Here is a 19,956-nt window from a genome sequence, read left to right as displayed (position 1 = left end):
GAAAAGACACATCTTGGGCCAAAACAACATAAAACAGCGAAGAAATCAAGCCCATAGTTGAAGCATATTTGGGCTTGGTTTTGACTAATCAATACTGTCAAGCTATTATGAAGGAACAGTGAGGCTGGTGTTTGATTGACATTTTTTGGCAAGAAAGCCCAAACTGTGATCCCTACCATTCAGTACTACACTGTATGATACATATTTACAATACGTACCCTTGTACCTCCTGTGCACAGCATAAAATACAGTCACACAATCACAGAACAAGGGAATTTACCTACTGGGGGTGTGGCTGTAATCAGTGTGCTCACAGCATGCATCAGATCATGTGATACAGAGGCACGCCCCTCTCCAAAGTAAAGATGTTTCACCAACTGATCAATATCATCCAGTATGATAATGCTGACCCCATCTGACCTGTATGTGGAACTAGTATACACTTGTATATCATCTTAGATTATATCTCCTACACATCTACTCCACACAATATAATTTCTCACAACGAACAACACACCACCAATACTTTGTGCCACATATTTCAGTTGTCTAGATGACAAATCATTAACTTACAGTAAACCAACAATTATGTTAATGAAACACCTAACCACAAAACCAGGTCACTGTGTAATAAGGTCACTTGTATAAATGTAAACACATTAGTAAGTCTTACTGTATGTATGTTAAGTGACCTACCATTCACATTAAAAGTTCACAAATTTTGCAGTCACCAAAGTACTATAGAGGTACATATCACCATACCTGTAGGCCTCAGTGAAGGCTTGATGTATCTTGTCAATTTTGTGTGTATCTGGTATGGCCAGTAGTTCACTAGCTGTGATCAATCTGATGTAGTCAAACATCATCAGTGTGGAGATGTGAACTGCTAAACTAGTCTTGCCAGTCCCTACAATGATAGTCAGTTTAGCAGTACCACACTTGTATGTCCCTGCATGTTGAATGTGCTTTGAATAGCAATACTCAAAAGAAGTTGGACAACCACTCTAATAAAGCAACCACTTACAAACAAAAAATCTTGTTGGAAATGCTACTTCAGCACAAAGTCACATAAAAAGTTGTAACAGTTTAAAGGATTGACTAAAACTACAAAAGCCAATAATACCATTGGCTTCTACACAGGAGTGACTTTGGTAAAAGATGATTAAAGATGCCAGAAAGATTTCTACTTAAAGTTCAGTCATCCACCCACTCACCTCTTGGTCCATATAACAGAAGTGACTTCAGTCTAGTGAATGAGTTGTGTTGTAATGACTGAACTAGTTCTAGTGCAGTATTGATCACTTCACTATGGGCTGAGCCACATGGCAGATATCCCTCTGGTAGATACTTTCTCAAAATGTGTGACTGTGTAGGGGGATACAGTGTTTCACATAGATAGTAATGAAGGTTGCAACCCCAGACAGGGATTACAACCATTGTGTTTCCACAATACACATGTGACTGGATTTGAGAGAAAGACATTTTTTCAACTTTGACAATTCATATGTACCTACAAATAGGAAAATTGAAAGATGGATATTGGGCCACATAGATAGGTAGAGAAATATTAAGGTTTGTATGTTATCATACAGTACGGTAGTACTGTATATTAGAGGTTGGGATTTTTCTGGCCAGAAAAATCACCCTAAAATCAGCTTCACAATACCATCCTGGCGCCTTGGTAGTATTGGATAGGTATGCCCAAGCCCAAAAATGCCTTCAGGACAACCCTAAATACTTCCAATAAATTGTTACAAAATTTTTAAAAATTTTCATTTAAAGGGAGGATTGCATGAAATTTTTGATGTCATTTTTTTTACATCAATATATAGTGTATGTAATGTGTTTAATGTTTGTAAGATTTGTTTCTGAAAATAAAATAATTTACTGGTGAAAAAGCAAGTAGAAAAACAGGATTTCAAGCCCATTTATGGCTTCTTCCGTTTTGCGGTCCTGTTACTCGTGACGTCACAGGTGTAAGCGTATAAAGCTATGATATTGGAATACCATGTAAGTTAGTTGTATATTAGCGTTTGTGAAGATAATGTCGAAGTGATGCGTGGCTTATGACTGTTCTAACGTACCTGGAGAAAATATTAGCTGCTTTCTATTCCCTAAGGATCCAACTTTGTGAACAATTTGGACGGAAAAAGTACAAAGTACTAGAGCTAACTGGACAGGTCCATCTCACACATCTGTTTTATGCAGCGAGCATTTCACAAAAGACTGCTTCGAAAAAGATACTAAATTAGCAGCAGGTTTTGGAATACAGAAATGACGTAGACTAGTAGAAGGAGCCATTCCAACGATTTTTAAAGGCCAGAGACTCCCTCTAGCTCTGCTTCATCCCAGTCATTAGAAGGTTTTTCCTCGTCACTAAAACGAGCCATTTCGTCACACCATGAATGGAATGAGCCACAAAAGAAAAGGCAAGCCTTTGAAAAGAGAGAGAGATCTCGAGTAAGCGTAGTCATACACCGTGCAAGTAAGCTATAGACATAACTATAGCTATACACGTAGCTATGTAGTCCATGCATATTGCAATAATGATGCCTTAAGGTATACTATCAAACATACAGATTGTCGAGGAGGCACTACTTGCATCTTCAAGCATCCAGTTAGAACCAATTAGTGATCCACAGACAGGAGAATCAGGCACCCAGTCAGGACTTAGCCATTCACAGCAGATGACTGTATCATCAGGCACCCAGCCAGAATCCAGTAATTTGCAGTTGGGAAGCAGTAGCATTAACACCATAGCGGCTGAGATTCAGCCAAAATATACTAATTCATCCACACAGGTTATGTCTGAAATGATATCTATAGGTAAGTGCTATATGAGGTACCGATAGCTATATCCCATAGCTATTTTAAATTAACGTACTGTATTCTATGCATGCAACTAGAAACTCAAGCTAAACCTGAAGTTCACGATGTTGGTGTACAATGTGACTTGTTGAGCCCAATGCATATGTCATCATCACACCTACCATTAACCTCCACACCTATTAAGGATGCTGCTGATTTCTACGAGACAGACATTACCACTACTGAAAAGGGAATTGATGATACATATGCTCCATCTGAGGAAAGTATGATGTTGTAAGTATTCCACAATTGACAAATTTAGCAATAAAACTTAACACCAATATTATACACTCTAGATCTGAAGATTGCTCTGATCAGTCTGGTTCACAAGCCAAGTACCAATGCTACTTGTTGTTTGATTCAGCTCTATTGCTGCTTTTTTCACTCTGTACTGCTTGTAGGAGCTCTTCCACAAGTTTAGTCAGAAAGGTGCATGGATCACTACTTTGCATTCGACAAATCTGTCATGAATGCAATCATGTATTTGTGTGGAGGAGTGAACCGTATTTTGGTAGAACACCAGTAGACAACATCTTGACTTCTGCTGCCATTCTCTACACTGGTGCACAACCTGCAAAGGCACTGAGACTATTTTCAGTATTCAATTGTCCAACTATCACTACATCAACCTTTTTTCATCATCAACGAAACTACCTACAGCCAATTATAGACTTTATTTGGGAGAAACATCAGCAAAGGCTACTAAGGGAATTGAAGGAGAGCAATAGCCACCTGATTATTGGAGGTGATGGAAGGGCTGACAGTCCTGGCCAAATTTGGGTCATATTCAATGGTTGAGTTAACTAAGAATAAGGTGATAGACATCAAATTAGTTCAGGTATACTACATGTGCAAATACTGATTATGGTACTATACTCTGCCCATACAGAGCAATGAGGTTACAGGGAGCTATCACATGGAAAAAGAAGGCCTTTTGCACTGCATGCAATAGTTAGGAGATAATGGTTTACAGGTGGATACACTGATCACAGATCGTCATAAGCAAATAAACAAATGGCTTCGTGAAACGTATCCATCTGTAAAACACCGTTATGATGTGTGGCATGTAGCCAAAGGTAATTCACTGATGTGCAGGATTAAAACATGTCTGAACAAACATGCAGGTTTGCGTAAGAAGTTGGAGAAACTAGCTAAGCAAAAAGGCTGTGAGCTAGTAGGAGAATGGCAGAAGAGCATCATTAACCACCTGTACTGGTGTGTCTCCTCAACAGCAGATAGCAATGAAGATGTCGTTAGGGCAAAGTGGTTATGGAACCAGACATTTTCGAAAATGTGATCATGGTAGATTAAGACGGTGTGATAGAAAGAAGTGGTTTAAGAGACGTGAGTTTAAAGCATTTTTTTCTTATAATTGCTTAGCTATATGCATGCTGTTTAATATTGGTGTAGATACCAAAGCAAGCGAGAAATTGGGTGCACTATTGACAAACACCTATCTTTGTAATGACATGGTCAAGCTGTCCCCGAAATACCAAACATCGTCTGTAGAATCCTTCCACAATGTCATACATTTTGCACCCAAGTCTGTAGCATTTTCATATTTAGGAATGCAATGCAGGTAGGCATAAAATGTTTCATCAAAGGGATTCTGTTATACCTAAAACTATGTGGTCGTGGTATCTGATTTAAGATATGTAGGATACACTGTGAGATACACAGGACATGACAACATATAGTTGTCCAGTAACAGAATACCTTTTGCGAACCTGTTGAAGTATATGATGACTTGCATTGTTTTTACTTAACTAATTAAATTTCCTCACATGCAGGTTAAAACTAGCTGCACTTCATTTCAATGAAAACGCTAACAGACCTCAAGCTGTTACCAAGGAAGGTAATGAATGCTATGACATTGTATTCCCTAAGTATAAGAAGGGTGAGTACATTGTAAAAAAAAGTTTTGGTAAAGCCAACATATGGTAAGGAATAGATACATGTGTATTCAGTCACGTATGCAAGCACATTTTGGCAGGTTACATTGAGGAGCTGATGGCAGAAACAGCAAAATGCTGTACAGCTGGAGAAAAACAGGACCGTTCCAATGCACCAAAGACTCCAGAGGCTCTTGCATCTGCATATGAAAGGCCAGATAAAGCTAAGGTCATTCAAGTAGATTTAAAACATGATTTAAGTGTATTTTATTATAGTTATCATAATATTATGTAATTAGATAACATTATGAAGGTACAGTTGTAGGATACTTAAATCCTGTATGTGTTGACGAAGGAAACTTATTTCGTATCTTCGTTATAGTACAGGCAGGCAACACTACTCTCATTGATCTTCCAAGCCAACCCCAACACCATCTTGTCAGTTGTCGATATGTTATAAATCAATATTACCTGCAAGATAATTATAACAAATACAAATTATTTTAACTTACTCATTGGCTGATTTTTCTACAAAATCACCATACTGCTGATAATACTGAAAACAAGCAGTTTGCAGGACCCACACATTCAAACAGACAGCTTCAAAGCCTTCATGTTGAGTGATACACAGTGCACCTGTCTCAGTTATTTTATCTACTGTCTGATAAATTTGACAACAGCTCAACTGCAGTTGGCATAATTTCACAATTATCACATCTGCACCTTGTATGAATACATACAATACATGAATAATTAGCTGTAGCATAATAGAGTAGCTATCTACATTAATATCTATACTATAGTATGTAGCTAGCTTTATAGCCCAGCTAGTAGCTTCTGACTTACCAGTCTTTATTCAGTAGCCTTTCGCTGGAATCTTCTTCGCTATCTACCGAGTACGAATTTTCATTGCTGTCGCTGGCTACTGGTTCGAATTGATATGGGTCAACTAGGTGTTCCATCTCTTCCTCCATGTCTGCGCTAGCTTGCTCACTGGCTTTGGATGACTCGGTGATTGTACTGGTATCTGAGCTAGTGATGCTTGCTGTATCGCTCAAATTGTCATCGAGGATTCTGAAGGCCATATCATTACAAAGCTTGGCAGAGGATGTATGAAAACAGTCTTTAAAGTCTTACTACACACGAGACAACACTATGCAGGAAGCCCCGTGACTATAATACGCTTACACTTGTGACGTCATGAGTAACAGGACCGCAAAACGGAAGAAGCCATAAACGGGCTTGGAATCCTGTTTTTCTACTCGCTTTTTCACTAGTTATTTTCAAAAACAAATATTACAAACATTAAACACATTACATACACTATATATTGATGTAAAAAAAATGACATCAAAAATTTCATGCAATCCTCCCTTTAATGGAATTTTCTACTGACTAACCTACTGATGCCTTCAGGCAAGCATAACTCGATAACGGCTAAGACTACAGGCTTGATTTTTTCACTGTTCAACATCGCTTCATCCCGAGACATGCCTTTTGTATACCAAAGTGTCTTTTTCTTTATGCTGACAACCCATGGTGTCAATTCGTGGTAGTGCAATACATGGCTTCCGTACATTTGTAAACAGGAATCATCCATAATTTCTGTGGTGACTGGATTGATTGCAGAGGCACTCACTGTTCTTTGTTTGTAATGCTGTAAGACAGGCTGAAAGTGAAGCGTAATGGCCCTCACTTAGAGTCAGTAATAGATAATAGGGGTGCACAAATCGTCTGTATTCTTCGTGGTGACTGGATTGATTGCAGAGATGCTTCTCCCACTGTTCTTCGTTTGTAGTGCTGTGAACATAGCTGAAAGCGAAGCGGAATGGTCACTTCACCATTGATAGCTGGGGTGCGTGTACAGACGAAAACATTAATTATGGTGCCATCCTTTCTTTTGATGCAGTATGTGCGGGTTCACCAGTCATAATAATTAATGTTACAAAAAAGAGTAAACAAACAAGTATAAGGAAAAATTAGGAATTTTAAAGTTCAATTAGGGATCATTACACAAACATGAAGTACATACCTGCGAACTAGTGTATGCTGGAACAATAGAGTTCATTGCTCGGTGAAAATCATTTAATGTCAAGCGAAGGCTGTTATCTGGATTCTGTGTCTGCAATAAAAAAAAACACATTTATGACTTATGTAGTACAAGGTAAATACGTACATACTATGTACAAGTGGTTGTGTGTATGTAATTGCGTAGGTAACATACTGCACCGTACATACGAACATGATCAACAATCAACAATAGTTTGTATTAGGGGTGGGCAATATCTCGGTTATATCGTAAAACCGCGATATCCTGATGAAACAATACCAGTATCGCCAAAAATTTTTTGGAAATGATATTATCACGATATCAAGAATACCACAGTGTTGATCCGTATTGACTACTGTAAACATGGTGGGACGTCACACTGCTGCTGTTGTAGCTCCAGGCCAGGGAAGGATTCTGTCCAGGGAAGATCAAGATTGTAGATCCATGCAGAGGGGATACTATATATCGAGATACTCTAATAGAGCAGTCACCAATACGCAGTCAAGTACACTCTAATAGAGCATTCATGCAAATATGAAAGTAGTTACTAACAGATTAGTCATTGTGATTAGGGGCTTATTATGTGGATTTTTACACATTGTAGAATTATATTAAATGTGGTCATGCAAAACTGAGTATGAGCTTCTATTGCCACAATCAGCACTTTTAAGTCATGCATGGATATCTATATAACTCCTGAATTTATGTCATGCACTTGGGTATATAAGCCACTACACTTAATTGTAGCAAAATTGAAATCTACCTGATGTCTGTATCTTAATGCAATGAATGGTACATGTCATGTGTTGTTATTTTGTACATCCATTCATGCTGCTGCATTACGTCACTTGTGTAGGCAGGTGTAGTTTGATAGTATAGAGCACCTGTCAAAAATATCGTAATATCGTGATATTTTTTCCATGATATATCGTGATAGCAAAATTTCAATACCGCCCAGCCCTAGTTTGTATTATATCTCATTGCTAGGCAGGCAACACAACTGAATTTGTAAATAACCTTGTGGTAGTAACGTAACACACATACATAAACACTATCCTTTACAGAAAATGACTTACTGTTCTCTCCAATGAGAAAGAGACAGCTTCTCTCACTATACCAGCAATTTCTGCTCCACTGAAATGTGATGTATTAGCAGCTAGTTCCTCAAGACTAACATCTTGATCAAGAACACCACTCTCTTGAACTGACCGAGTGTGCACCTCAAATATTTCAAGCCTAATTCATATTTATAAATACAAGTGAAATACTGTAGTAGTGTAGTAATAAAGCAATCAACCTTTCTTTTTCTGTGGGAAGTGTAACTTCTATTTGAACCTCAAACCTAACCAACAAAACAAATTATAATGATATAGCTATAACTATTGTGTACCTTCCCGGTCTTAAAAGAGCGGGATCCAATAATTCAATCCGATTGGTCATTCCAATCACCAAAATATTGTTCATCTCACTGCAGAAAAAACAAAGTTCATAAATAAAGTTGACTAAATCTTTGAATCAAATATTCGTTAAAAGTTTGATATCAGGACAGCATGTAAATTTACCATTTGTTTACTATCCAATGGGTAGCTATTAAATTATTCAGCTAGTAAAATCCAAACATTATTGTAAAGCATTACCAAAAAGTAATTCAGCGACAACATGTATGTTTTAGATATCCACATTTTACATATACTGCAGCTCTAGTGTTAACTACGTGTAGTACATATGTGTGAAAAGGTACCTTTTCCACACATTTTACATACCAACAAACAAAATGATATAACACTTGACTCCTTGTACTGATTAACTTGCTCTTAGCATCAAAATGCAGCCAGATACTGTAGCTACACTCATGGAAAATTTCAGGTAATTATATGCCATGATGAAAAAGTTATGTAGATTCAAAAGTTCAAAAATTTTGTGTGAAAAAGGTACCTTTTTGCAAATCCAATCACATATGTACAATACAATATCACTAACTTTAATCCATCCATTAGTGTCAGTAGTTGGTTGACAAGACTGTCGTAAGCAGCTGCAGCTGCTGATTGGTCAGATTTACCTGCAGTTAAAGATGATTGTTCTATTAGAGTATTTGCTTAAGTTTAGTATTGGGTCATGGTACAAGTCCATGTGCAATGAATGACATGTATGAATATGTATATACCCATAGTGTAGTGAATATATACCTGCAGGATAGAAATTCTGATGGATAAAAGTCAGTTCATGTACAAATACTATACTATCTACTATCCATGGAATGCCAAGTTAATTTATATTAAGATGGAGGCTACCCGATAACCCACGCACATAATTAAAAATACTACACCATACTTTTCACAGGGAAGGAAATTGTTGCTTACTTCATTGTACTCTTGCAAAATAGCAAAATAGCTATATAGTTAGTGAAGTTATAAAGAAAACCTAAGGACCAGCTCCCATTCTATCCCGAGATACCGGGGTGTTTTATTCAATACCGTTCTCCTGAAATAACTCGCCAATAATGCTAGTTAGGTCTTTGAAACTTTTCCTAGGGCCTAATTTCATCATTCTTACCAGCTGTATGAATTTGTTTCAACGATCTTTCATTAGAACATGGTATAAAAGCGATCTGTGCACTTTGCTGAGTCATATTTCTGATCCATGACTACGTTTTGAAAAATTAATCCATAGAGCTGTGGAGACATTTTTAACCCGCCATCAGTCAAACTTCTGATCGCCTAGTGTGTTGTTTTGGAGAGTTACTGTTCTGATAGGGCTATCATGGCTATCATGGCTATCATGCGCAATAAAGTTGGTAGCAATAGGCACCCGGTAATTAATGAAGACGTACAAGCATCATGGTGAATCAAGATACGCATGAATTCGTGGCTTACCACAGGTACTTCTACTTGGTTATTAACACTTTATGTTCACTGCAACAATCCTTTCAAAAGGCTAGTTATGTTTCTTTTTGCCATTAATTTATTCATAGAAGCCACAAACCTGTTGTGGTTACTTATTGGGTTCTTAAGATTAACTTGGGCTAATCGGGTAGCTGCCACCCAGGAGGTTGGACACGTTCATGTGAGCTGTACCTTAATTGCATTCTTTGATTAGGTATTTCACATGATCCTCAATAGTCGCAATACAAAACTGAAAAACAGTGGGGATCGTTAGATATTCAGATCATCTTTCATGTAAACTTCAAGGTAATGTACTTTGTTTTGTAATCAGTGCTTGAAGTCCGGGTGAAATTAATAAGTTGCGGTTTGGTGTACACTACTTCACCAGCCTTCACATACGTATTTCATTAACAAAACACGAGACGATCCAGTGAGTTGTTCTGAGATCACGACGTATTAACCTCCTCAACAAAAGGTATTTTGAGTAATTTGTTATAGTGGTGCTTAAAGCGTGTCCAACCTACTCTGGTCACCACCTTAACAAGTAAAAGGAAAAATTTTAAGTTGGATTAGGGATCAAAGGGAAAACAGTAGTAAAACATGAAAAGTATTAAAACAAGAGAAGTTGACTATACCTGCAGAGTATATATACCAATAGACATTTAATTTCTATACTTCAGTCTATAACCAAGACTGAACTAGGGATTAAGTATATCTGCAAGTATAAACAACCTCTCTTGATTCACTACTTTTTATAAATCCCCTGATGCAACTTAATTCCTAATTTTTCCTTCTACTTGTTTGTTTACTTTTTAAAAACATAATTATGACTACTAAACCCACACATGCCGCAGAATGACACTACACATGACATAAAATTAAATTTGTATCTGAATCGGCATCCCAACAATCAATTACTGAAGACTGAAGTGGCCATTACGCTTTATTTTCAGCTATGCTCCACCCATTACATAGCATTACAAACAAAGAACAGTACAATAAGTGTCTCTGCAATTCAATCCACTCGCTACAGAAAATAAGGGCATTTAGCATGATAGCTGGTCAACACAGCCACAGGGAAGCTATATCGTGAATCAACACCTTGTGTTGTCAGCGAAAAGAACTGGGACACAAAGGAGGACAAAGGGGAATCCATGATGCATGCATTGTATGTACTACGGTTGGTGAAAAGGCATGTGCGACGCTGAACAGTAAAGAAATCAAGCCTGTAGCCTTACCCATTGTCACGTTATACTCAGCTGGATCAGTTAGTAGAAATTCAGCTATTCGCAGAAACTTGTTGGAAGGTCTGAAGACAGTTTTGGTCTTGCTCATGCCTACCCAATACTGCCAAACTGTCATGAAGGAAATGTGAAGCTGGTTTCTGGGTAAAAAAGCCCAAACCTCCATGAAACAGTACTACCATATTGTATGATGCAGTCAGACCTTCAAATATTTGTCTTGTTTACGTTTAAAGGTGAGGGAAAGCATAGGATGGTCTTTGAATGCTCTTAAGCTTACGGTGTGCTTGTATGGTGTGTAACAGTGTAGGTGAGTTACCTCGTGGTTTACAAATAGCATCAATTTCATCAATGATGATAACAAACATTTCACTCTGGTCACCATATTCCTCCCAAGCCTTCCTGGCTGCTTCAAAATGACCCCTACAACAACACAGACAATGATATAGCAGTAATAGCAAAACCTGTATCACTAATATTATACTACACATTCGCACCTCAGATTTCTCTCTGATTCTCCAAGAAACTTGCTGATAATCTCAGGACCATTCAACATCTTTACCTAAAAGGGCACAAGTACAAGTGACGTTTAGCCTCAGTAACTGTAAACAACAAAGTGTTATTTACTCTTACTTACTACAGCTATACCTGTGATGATCCTAGGATCTTCCCGATGGTACGAGCTAACAGTGTTTTGCCATTACCAGGGGGACCATGGAACAGGACGCCCTTCACGTGACCCACCCCAACTTGACGTAACACTTTTTCTGTCATGTCTACAGTGACACACGGTGACAAAACAGATTACACAATCACCTGCCCTCCTATGGTAATATACGTGCACATCCACACATGTGGACTGAAACATGTACATATTTCATTACATATTTCTTTAATCATTTGCCTACAAAGGTTTCACGTAGTAAAGTTGTACACATTCTACATAGGCAATTGTTTGTGTGGAAGGCTACAAGACTACATACACACACATACTTCAACAACTGCTTCAAAATAAATACACTGCAGTTGTTGTACAGTACTTCATCGTGAAATTTAATTTAGGACTGGTAGTTATAAAGGCTGGACAGAATGGAACGGAACCAATCGGGACACATGCAAAGTAACATAATCTTTTATAGCAGATTGTGCTGGCATTTCCAACTGTCACACAGTAACTAGAAGCTAGAGTTAGTTTTCGTGGTACTTATAGGCATGTTAGAAATTGCTTGCTCATAGTTTCTATTTAATGCCCATAGCAAGAATGCCATTTTACAATTACCCATGTTGAAAAACAATCATTTACCCTACTAAACTATTATTTTGTAACCATTGTGAGCATACAATTCACAGCCACTAACATACACTGCGGTTAACTCTCATAAATCATTACAAAATGTTTGTGTCTTCTCCCTTTCCAGTCTATGGCCTCATGGGATTCTTTTGTATGGCTCCTTTTCTTAACTTAAAAAATGTATTCTAATACAACTACTAACCACGAGATGCAAATGCTCTCCTGTACAATTCCTCAATTTGTTGTCTCATCCCACCAACCCCATGATATACAAACTGGTCAAACATTTGACGATAGTTCACCAGCTGTCTGTATGACACAGCTCCTGTTAATACTGCCTTGTTACCACTACCCTCCTTCAGTGTCACATCCAGTGCTTCCCCACCCATGGGGGGTAACAAGCACACAAGTGTAAAATCGTTGGCATACTTTAAATCATGACACTTATTGTCACCAATAAACACTGCAAAGGAATCAGAGAGAATGTTGTGGTGTCCTGTGGTACTGTCTCCTGTTGTTGGTGATAGCAATGAAGAGAAATGAACACCATAGATGGTAAGCTGTGTACCACTGTTGGGGTGACATCTTGTGGTGGTCCTTTTGGGTGAGGAGTCCTCACAACCAGATACTACGTATGAACAATACACAATACCAAATGTTAAACCATAAATGATCGTGTTGATGCATGTGCTAAGAATTACTATCTGAGCCTCATATAAACTCTACACACACATCACACATACACTTCAACAAAATTTTTGATTTTCACGTAAATAGTATTTAGGTATGCATACATACGTACATATGTGTGTATCAGAAGATTCAGAGCAAATTGTTCAAATTGTTTTAAAATTTTGACCATATTAAAGAGATGGTTAACTAAACTACCGTAAGCAGGTCACTTTGTATTATCCATTTATGGGGGGCTATCTAGATGGTGATCTTATGTACGTGTATATTACATAGTATAGTAGGTATATTACATAGTATAGTAGGCCTTTCTTAGACACCATACACAACTTACCAGCAGTTATTACAGGGCTGGTATCAGCTACTAATCCTCTTACCATATTAGGACAGAATAGTTTACTGGGTGAAAACTCTACATAATAGTTACAGATAGTTTGCTTGTCTCCCTCATAAGCTCTGGAAGGAGTAGCCGGTACATCATGATCAGGATCACAAGGAAGGTTAATGATTGTTTTACGAGGCTTCTTTGTCACTTCACACACTACACCATCTTCATACACCACCTGTAGTCCAGCTGATGGGATATGTTGTTCTAGTGGTTGATAAACTACCCTCTGGCCTGTAGGAACAGTAAATACAAATGTAACTAGTTACCAAATGTGGTTAATAAACAAGTCAGGGTAACTATGTTAAATCCCAGAGTCATAGCACAGAATTTAACACACAATAATTGTCTACAGTACTTTAAAAATTCCTGTAAATAAAGCTAGACATTAGCCTTAGGTCCAGGTATGAATCCATTGTGGTTGACTATTGTATATGTAGTTCGTGTATGACATCACATTAAGTGGTAGCCCAACCTCCTCCAGCTAAATATGTGAAGCTACAATGTTTGCTCCACACTTCTATGAGCTACACTTCTATCTCCATAGTAACTCATTACAGCATTGAAACCGGGTCACTACTGCTAACCCGGAAGCATTCTGGGTCAGACCCGGATTAATTAAAGTGAGGCATGCGCCAAAGGCTACGTTTTGAGTGCTAGACTAGCGCATTAAGCACAAGGGTAGCTATATGAAAACTAAGCGGTAAGGTCTATTAATGATGCTAGTCAGTGGGCATGGTTCCACATAAGTTTGCAGATAGCAAGATACACTTCCTGCAAGTGGGTGTGGCTTTGCACATGGCTAACACATGGTAATTACAAACGGTACGACACATTCCCGATATAAAAGTGGGCATGGCTCACAAAAGAAGCTAGCCTGATGCAAGACTAGACCATATCTCGTACAACAGCAATTGATTAGTGGGCGTGGCTCCACATAAGCCTGCAAGCATAAGCATGGATTCATGTATACCTGCAGACATCAATAAATGGGCGTAGCTGCACGTAAGGTTGCAGACAGTCGCCCGGATAAGCGGGTGTGGCTCACTAAAGAACCTGGGCTGCACCAGAACTTGACTATGACACGTTAAACACTTCCGTATCGTCAAACTAATTTGCTTCACACGTGATCCAATCCGGGTCAGATCTGGGGATAATTTTTAAAGCGGGTCAGACCCTGATGACCCTGACAAAATGTGACCCGACAAGGTTTCGATGCTGACTCGTTATTATCAGAAGCAGGAGTCTTGTGATCCAACCAGCTATACTAGAACTGGCCAGCATACCGTTCTCCTTACCACCTTACAATTTTACACTCATTATAAATCCACTCCATATATATCAAATCATTTCAGTAGTGCTCAAGCTGAGGGAATGGGATTTACTTGAGCTTATTGTCAAGTTTATGAAACTTGCTAACACTTTTTTTCTTTACAACAATCAATGATTTACACTGCCAGTTTGAAATAGTTTGGTAAGGCCATTCTATTTCGTTATCGAGTTGGGCCACTTCTTAAAGCTCATGGCCTAGTTAGTAATAAACTATTTAATATCACTCAAAAAGGCTAAGAAATTTGACACTTGTTCGGGGGCATGAATTTATTGGAAATTCAAATGTATCAAAACCACACCCTTTCCTAACTCATTAAAAGTTACAATGGAACCTGCAACCAACCAAAAGTATCCCAGTTATCAAGATGACCTCATTTTCTAGCTACATAGGTCAGTCAATATATAATATGGTCTGCAGCCTTTAATAATTACAAGTGTTCTTGTCTTAGCTGCCATATTAATAGGCCCCTCTGTAGTCAGTCTGCTATAAGACATCACAAGATCACAATGACTCCCTTACCAGTACTAACAGGCTCCACACCAGGGACTATTATACATCCTCTACTTCGTGATGATCCACATGAGATGTCAGTACACAACCCCACCCTCAGCACTGCACCACGTGGACTGGGTAGTGAGACGTCATGTGTACCAGTTGTGATGTAGTAGTCTACACCACGGTAATCATTACATGACCAGTGACAGCCCTTAGCCTGGGACTCACTGGAGCAGTCCTACAGTATATATACATGAGATAACATGTCAGAGGCAAAAACACGTCTTTGTTTCATCAGTCATATACCAACTGACCACAGTACAATTTACATGTACGTAATCATAGATTATGAATGCTTTCAGGGCACTAGCTATTTACTCTTCAGTATATTTGATTTATTATTTTATACTCACACAACAATTGATACAATGCTATTCCTCCTTGTTGGAGTGATACAAAAACAACAACTAACTAACTAAGCATACAAGAATATAGAAGATAAAAGACAATAGCATACATAACACCACCCACACACACAAGTACAGTATATGACGCAGGAGAGACATACAGGTAAGCAGCCAGCGAGGCATATAGCCAGACCAATACCTTTTCTTTTTGTAGTGGTCTGGCTATGTGACACTAGAAGGTGTAGCCTATGAAAAACCTGGTCTAATGTATTTTTCATTGGGAAATTCTGCTACCCTACGACAAAAGAAAGACCACACATGACCTGCAAGCTGGTCTGGGATTTTTTCTGCATTCAGCATAATTTTCAGGTTCATGTTCTGTTTCCCTGCTCCACAGGTTTATTGAAGCCTTCTTGTAGGTCCCTAGAGGAATAGGTGACTAATGACAAAAAAAGAGAAAAGCGGTCTGGCCCCCATTGCTGCTGTTTTGATTGATTTTTTGCTTAAACTCATAACGTTCGGCATAGCCGTTCTTCCACGTCAGAGTACATACAGAAGTACATACTGCTGCCCAGGGCCAGCCATAGGCTCTGGGCCAGCGAGATCATTTCGCGCCCTACAGTAAAAGTTCTTATCTCATATCTCTCACCTCAGAGTTACACTGTTCTTTCGACGCACATGTAAGTAAACTACAGTAGGCACATATGAGAATCCAAGATCTCATCAGGGCAGGAGTACGAGCAGGAGTGCGACGTACGGTGCTCGAAAATATAAGTACACCAGATCACGTGTTCTAGAAGGATCCGAAGGGACTTCCCAGCTGAAGAGAAAAGCCGTCACATTATTGATGAAAGCAACATGAAGTAGTTACATGCATAATTTAGGTGAAGTGAAACCTCGGACACACACTGTACCCCACAAGTAGGCATTACAGTACTGGTTTGGACGTTTTTATATGTTGAATATTCAGTGTGGTAGCTATGCACAGTGCTGTAAAACTGAAAAAGAGTACAATTTTCTCCTGGGTTTCCCATGCATTTTAGAGACAAAACGAAATGGCACAGCTTTATATAGCTGCATGAGGGTTTATTGGATCTCACCAATCATTGTACTGATGTTTTGTGGTGAGCAAATATGTTAATGGTGTATACCCATAGGCAAGCGGCTACCTCAAATAAATAAAAGGTTGAAAATTAGCACTACTTAATTGTCATGATAAACAACTACAGCGGAGGTGTCACAGTGATGCAAAAGTGGCATTTAAAAAAAATCTATATATGACTGTCTGAGTATCTTTACTGGTGACTGATTGTGGTTGCTGAAGGTAAGATTGTTGTCTATGGCGACCCTTAGATATGATTTAACTTCCTTAATGGGTTTTTTTTCAACATAATATAGCTATGTGTAAGATTATGTAGGCTGGAACAATGATAAGTAACTCTTAAGAACTCGGCAATGTTGAATGTCATCTGCAATCTAATCCCCAATTGTACAAGTATGTCCAAGTCCTGTTGTAAGGTTATAGGAAATATAACATCATTCACATACACTTTGATCTAGACTAACTGTGGACAGGAAATGGTATCATGTGAAGTCGTTAAATGAAAAGCATAAGGCATACCAGAAAGGACCTCGCTTTACTGGTTTATCCATGATCTGTGTTTCACAAATGATTTTAGCCATGATCTTTGCACTTCATGAAACAATAGTTAGTGACACAGAGCAAGTAAGAAACTTGATCAAAGGCACTAGTAGTATAGGATGTCACATTGTCCTCTTTGATTCAGACACTTGGCAATATAATTCACCATGGAAAGCAGTTGGTTCTTCTCTTACAAAAGCCATGCTGTTCATCAAAGTGTTTGAATGGTGGTGTTCTAGGTGTTTTGATATGGCAGAGTAAACCGAATGAAAGTGAGAACTACAGTTCAGTATAGTTACTTGGCTTAGTTTTGCTTCCTTAGGGATAACAGCAGTAGTTCTGGTAAGTGACCTTGATCTAACAATGCTTACAGCAGCAGTGTTGTTAGCAAGTATAGTTAGCTGGTCCACTTGTTTTGTGTATGTAGTCAAATATTGGCCACACTGTTGTTATACCAAGCCAATGGAGTATCGTTTATGTCTGGCTAAAGGGAAGTGTTATCATTAAGTTGTTACAGCACATGAAAAATAGTCAACACATTTATCCTGTGAATCAGTATAAATAATTTCTTGGTAGGTAAAAACTTACCCCCAACCATAAAATCTCCTGAGGCCATCCCTATAAGTTCATCCAACTAGCCACCAGGCCTAGGGTTGATTGTTACAAATATTCATTTTTTCCCATCAGATGATCCCTGTATTTTTTTGTTTTGTCATTTGGTCATGAAATTCATGACCAAATGACACAAGAAAAAAATACAGGCTAGCTGGCAACACTAATTAATGACTAGTATTGCCACTATGTGGAACAGTTTACCAATATGAGTAGTTAGGTCAGAATCTTTTAACGAATTTAAGGACAATCTTACCTCTAATAATTTGTATGTTTACACTCATATTGAGTTCTGTACATTAACAACTATTATAATAACAAGACATTCTTGCTGGATATAGACAAGTACATGAATTATTTTGTACATCACCATCAATTTTAGCTGGTTTCTTCTGGGACAAATCAAGTTGTTGTAACATGTATACTTGTAGCACTTTGGTATTTTGAATAACAGTCAACAGTAAATCTAGTTGGCCTTTGTACAGCTTCAATGATTTGTGTACCATTCTTATACAGTGTGGTGTCCAGATAGTACATGCATATATATTCTGAGGTAGGTCTCACGAGACTTTTTTATAGGATAAGTAGCTATATATTGAAGTTTTGTCAAATGAAGCCAAGTACCGAGTTTGCTTCCTTAGATAAAATATGAATATGTTCTAGCTTGTTGTTTACGGTAACACCTAGATATTTGGCCTGCTGCACTTCTTGTATCTATGTTTGTATAAAATATAAGAAATTTATGACATGCTTTTTATTAGTGACTCTTTAGGAATTCACACTTAGGAGGGCTAAAACGTTTATGTGCCCAGTTTTCTAAGGTAAGTAAATCTCTTTGTAGTAATTCACAATCATCCTTTTTTCTGCTTTTGATGTAGCCTGTTTTGAATTCTAGTATTAGAAATTCATCACACTGCCATGTATAGCACTCCAAAAGCTACGTGCACCTAGGAAACCATGGGATGTGACCACAATATAAACTATATCCAAATACAGATTTCAGTTTACACAAAATTAATTGTCTTAACATTAACTGTCAAGCTTTTGTCAAACTTTTGTCAACACTTTGACAGTTTTGCTTATATATAGCCACCTGTATTTGTACTACAACACATGGTGACAAGTGTACTGGTTGATGACTGGTCATACCTAAAATATTATTTAAAATGGAAGACAGTTTGCAGGAAGTTTCACCAAAACAACAGGATGATCAATCGGATAGCACATCAGAATTGTGTGTAGGATGGATTGGAGTGTATCTTCCAAAAGACATAGTCATGGGTGTAACATTAACAGTACCAAACATAAAATGCAACAATGGAAACATGCATGTAATTATATTAAGCTAGAGCATAGCGTTTTTTTGGAATTGTTCATATGTATCTAACAAACTTGATTTATTCCAAGCTTTGTATTTGAAAATCTATGATCCAGCTACAGTAATAAAATTGGAATAATCACTGTATGATGTAGCAATGATAAACTATAAGATTATGTATGTATACATTAGCTATTTATAATTGAAGGGGTCAGAGGAAAAAGGAAGTAACCCACATTTGAAAAATAAAATGGGTGTGTAGTGGGCATCAAATAGAATTTTGTGACATTTCTGAATTACTGTAGATTTAAATTTGGTTGTGACTTGAACTTTTAAGCCCTGTTGTTAAATTTTGCGGAAACATTATTAACATGCCTAACCAAGCAATTTTGTTTTTACAAAATGGCAAATCTCAAAATGTGGGTTACCCCTTTTTTCCACTGACCCCTTCAATTGTATTGTTATCTCAACAGATCCAAGGATATGGAGTAATAGATCTAGAAAGATTATTATACAATCAAGCATCAGTCCAGCACAACGTCACTCAGCAACATTAAACAGTTTATGCATTTGTATACAATAAATAAAAAATAATGTTCTCTTTGCATGTAGATTTTTAAAATTAAATTGTGAAATATTCCTTGTCATCACAAGAAGTTCAAGTGCAGCGTATACTATAGTCTATAGGCATATAAACATATTGTTACATATACTTGTATTGTAAACATTTTGGCAAGAGTAACATGCACTGTCATGCAGTTTGGAAATCAGTACATTAAACAATTTGGTAGTAAAATTTGTTAAATTTAGCTATTGCTCCATGCAGCTAATTTTCACTATAATGATTCAT

General features: G+C 37.8%; 3 protein-coding genes and 1 long non-coding RNA gene across 11 annotated transcripts in view; 3 read left to right on the top strand and 1 right to left on the bottom strand.

The window, feature by feature from the left end:
• LOC136237236 (uncharacterized) overlaps positions 1–16,326 on the bottom strand; it is a 52,318-nt gene extending 35,992 nt beyond the window's left edge. For all 4 annotated transcript variants that reach the window (XM_066027567.1, XM_066027566.1, XM_066027568.1 and 1 more), the window contains exons 1-15: positions 16,184–16,326; positions 15,152–15,365; positions 13,249–13,533; positions 12,427–12,852; positions 11,582–11,709; positions 11,431–11,495; positions 11,253–11,356; positions 8,791–8,869; positions 8,201–8,278; positions 8,108–8,152; positions 7,887–8,046; positions 6,793–6,882; positions 1,215–1,365; positions 763–907; positions 281–420 (exon numbers count right to left, since the gene is read on the bottom strand). In XM_066027567.1, coding sequence (XP_065883639.1) covers positions 281–420; positions 763–907; positions 1,215–1,365; positions 6,793–6,882; positions 7,887–8,046; positions 8,108–8,152; positions 8,201–8,278; positions 8,791–8,869; positions 11,253–11,356; positions 11,431–11,495; positions 11,582–11,709; positions 12,427–12,852; positions 13,249–13,533; positions 15,152–15,365; positions 16,184–16,258 — 2,185 coding nt within the window. In that variant the 5' untranslated portion in view covers positions 16,259–16,326. The remainder of the gene's footprint in view (positions 1–280; positions 421–762; positions 908–1,214; positions 1,366–6,792; positions 6,883–7,886; positions 8,047–8,107; positions 8,153–8,200; positions 8,279–8,790; positions 8,870–11,252; positions 11,357–11,430; positions 11,496–11,581; positions 11,710–12,426; positions 12,853–13,248; positions 13,534–15,151; positions 15,366–16,183) is intronic.
• Positions 2,358–3,666, top strand: LOC136268678 (uncharacterized). The gene is made up of 4 exons (XM_066064079.1): positions 2,358–2,460; positions 2,580–2,826; positions 2,907–3,102; positions 3,165–3,666. Exons 2-4 carry the CDS (start codon positions 2,688–2,690, stop codon positions 3,664–3,666), a joined length of 837 nt encoding a protein of 278 aa, XP_065920151.1. The 5' UTR covers positions 2,358–2,460; positions 2,580–2,687.
• On the top strand, positions 4,189–4,999 carry LOC136237241 (uncharacterized). The gene is made up of 3 exons (XR_010692354.1): positions 4,189–4,212; positions 4,279–4,808; positions 4,862–4,999. It is a non-coding gene; the product is annotated as an uncharacterized lncRNA (long non-coding RNA).
• Positions 16,327–16,666: 340 nt separating the features above from the next.
• On the top strand, positions 16,667–19,751 carry LOC136237240 (uncharacterized). 5 transcript variants are annotated; one of them, XR_010692353.1, is made up of 7 exons: positions 16,667–17,029; positions 17,095–17,260; positions 17,322–17,448; positions 17,499–17,518; positions 18,550–18,609; positions 18,667–19,119; positions 19,580–19,751. XR_010692353.1 is itself a non-coding variant. In XM_066027572.1 (5 exons), exons 2-5 carry the CDS (start codon positions 17,186–17,188, stop codon positions 19,661–19,663), a joined length of 306 nt encoding a protein of 101 aa, XP_065883644.1. In that variant the 5' UTR covers positions 16,667–17,029; positions 17,095–17,185; the 3' UTR covers positions 19,664–19,751. The 5 variants fall into 5 exon arrangements, 1 of the variants encoding a protein (XP_065883644.1); XR_010692352.1 differs by having other exon boundaries at positions 18,561–18,609; positions 18,667–19,751; XR_010692350.1 differs by having other exon boundaries at positions 18,667–19,751.
• The last annotated feature ends 205 nt before the right edge of the window (positions 19,752–19,956 follow it).

This window comes from Dysidea avara, chromosome 10 (assembly GCF_963678975.1).
Source record: "Dysidea avara chromosome 10, odDysAvar1.4, whole genome shotgun sequence".
In the NCBI taxonomy this organism is placed as follows: domain Eukaryota; kingdom Metazoa; phylum Porifera; class Demospongiae; order Dictyoceratida; family Dysideidae; genus Dysidea; species Dysidea avara.
This window is presented reverse-complemented; position numbering and strand designations above follow the sequence as displayed.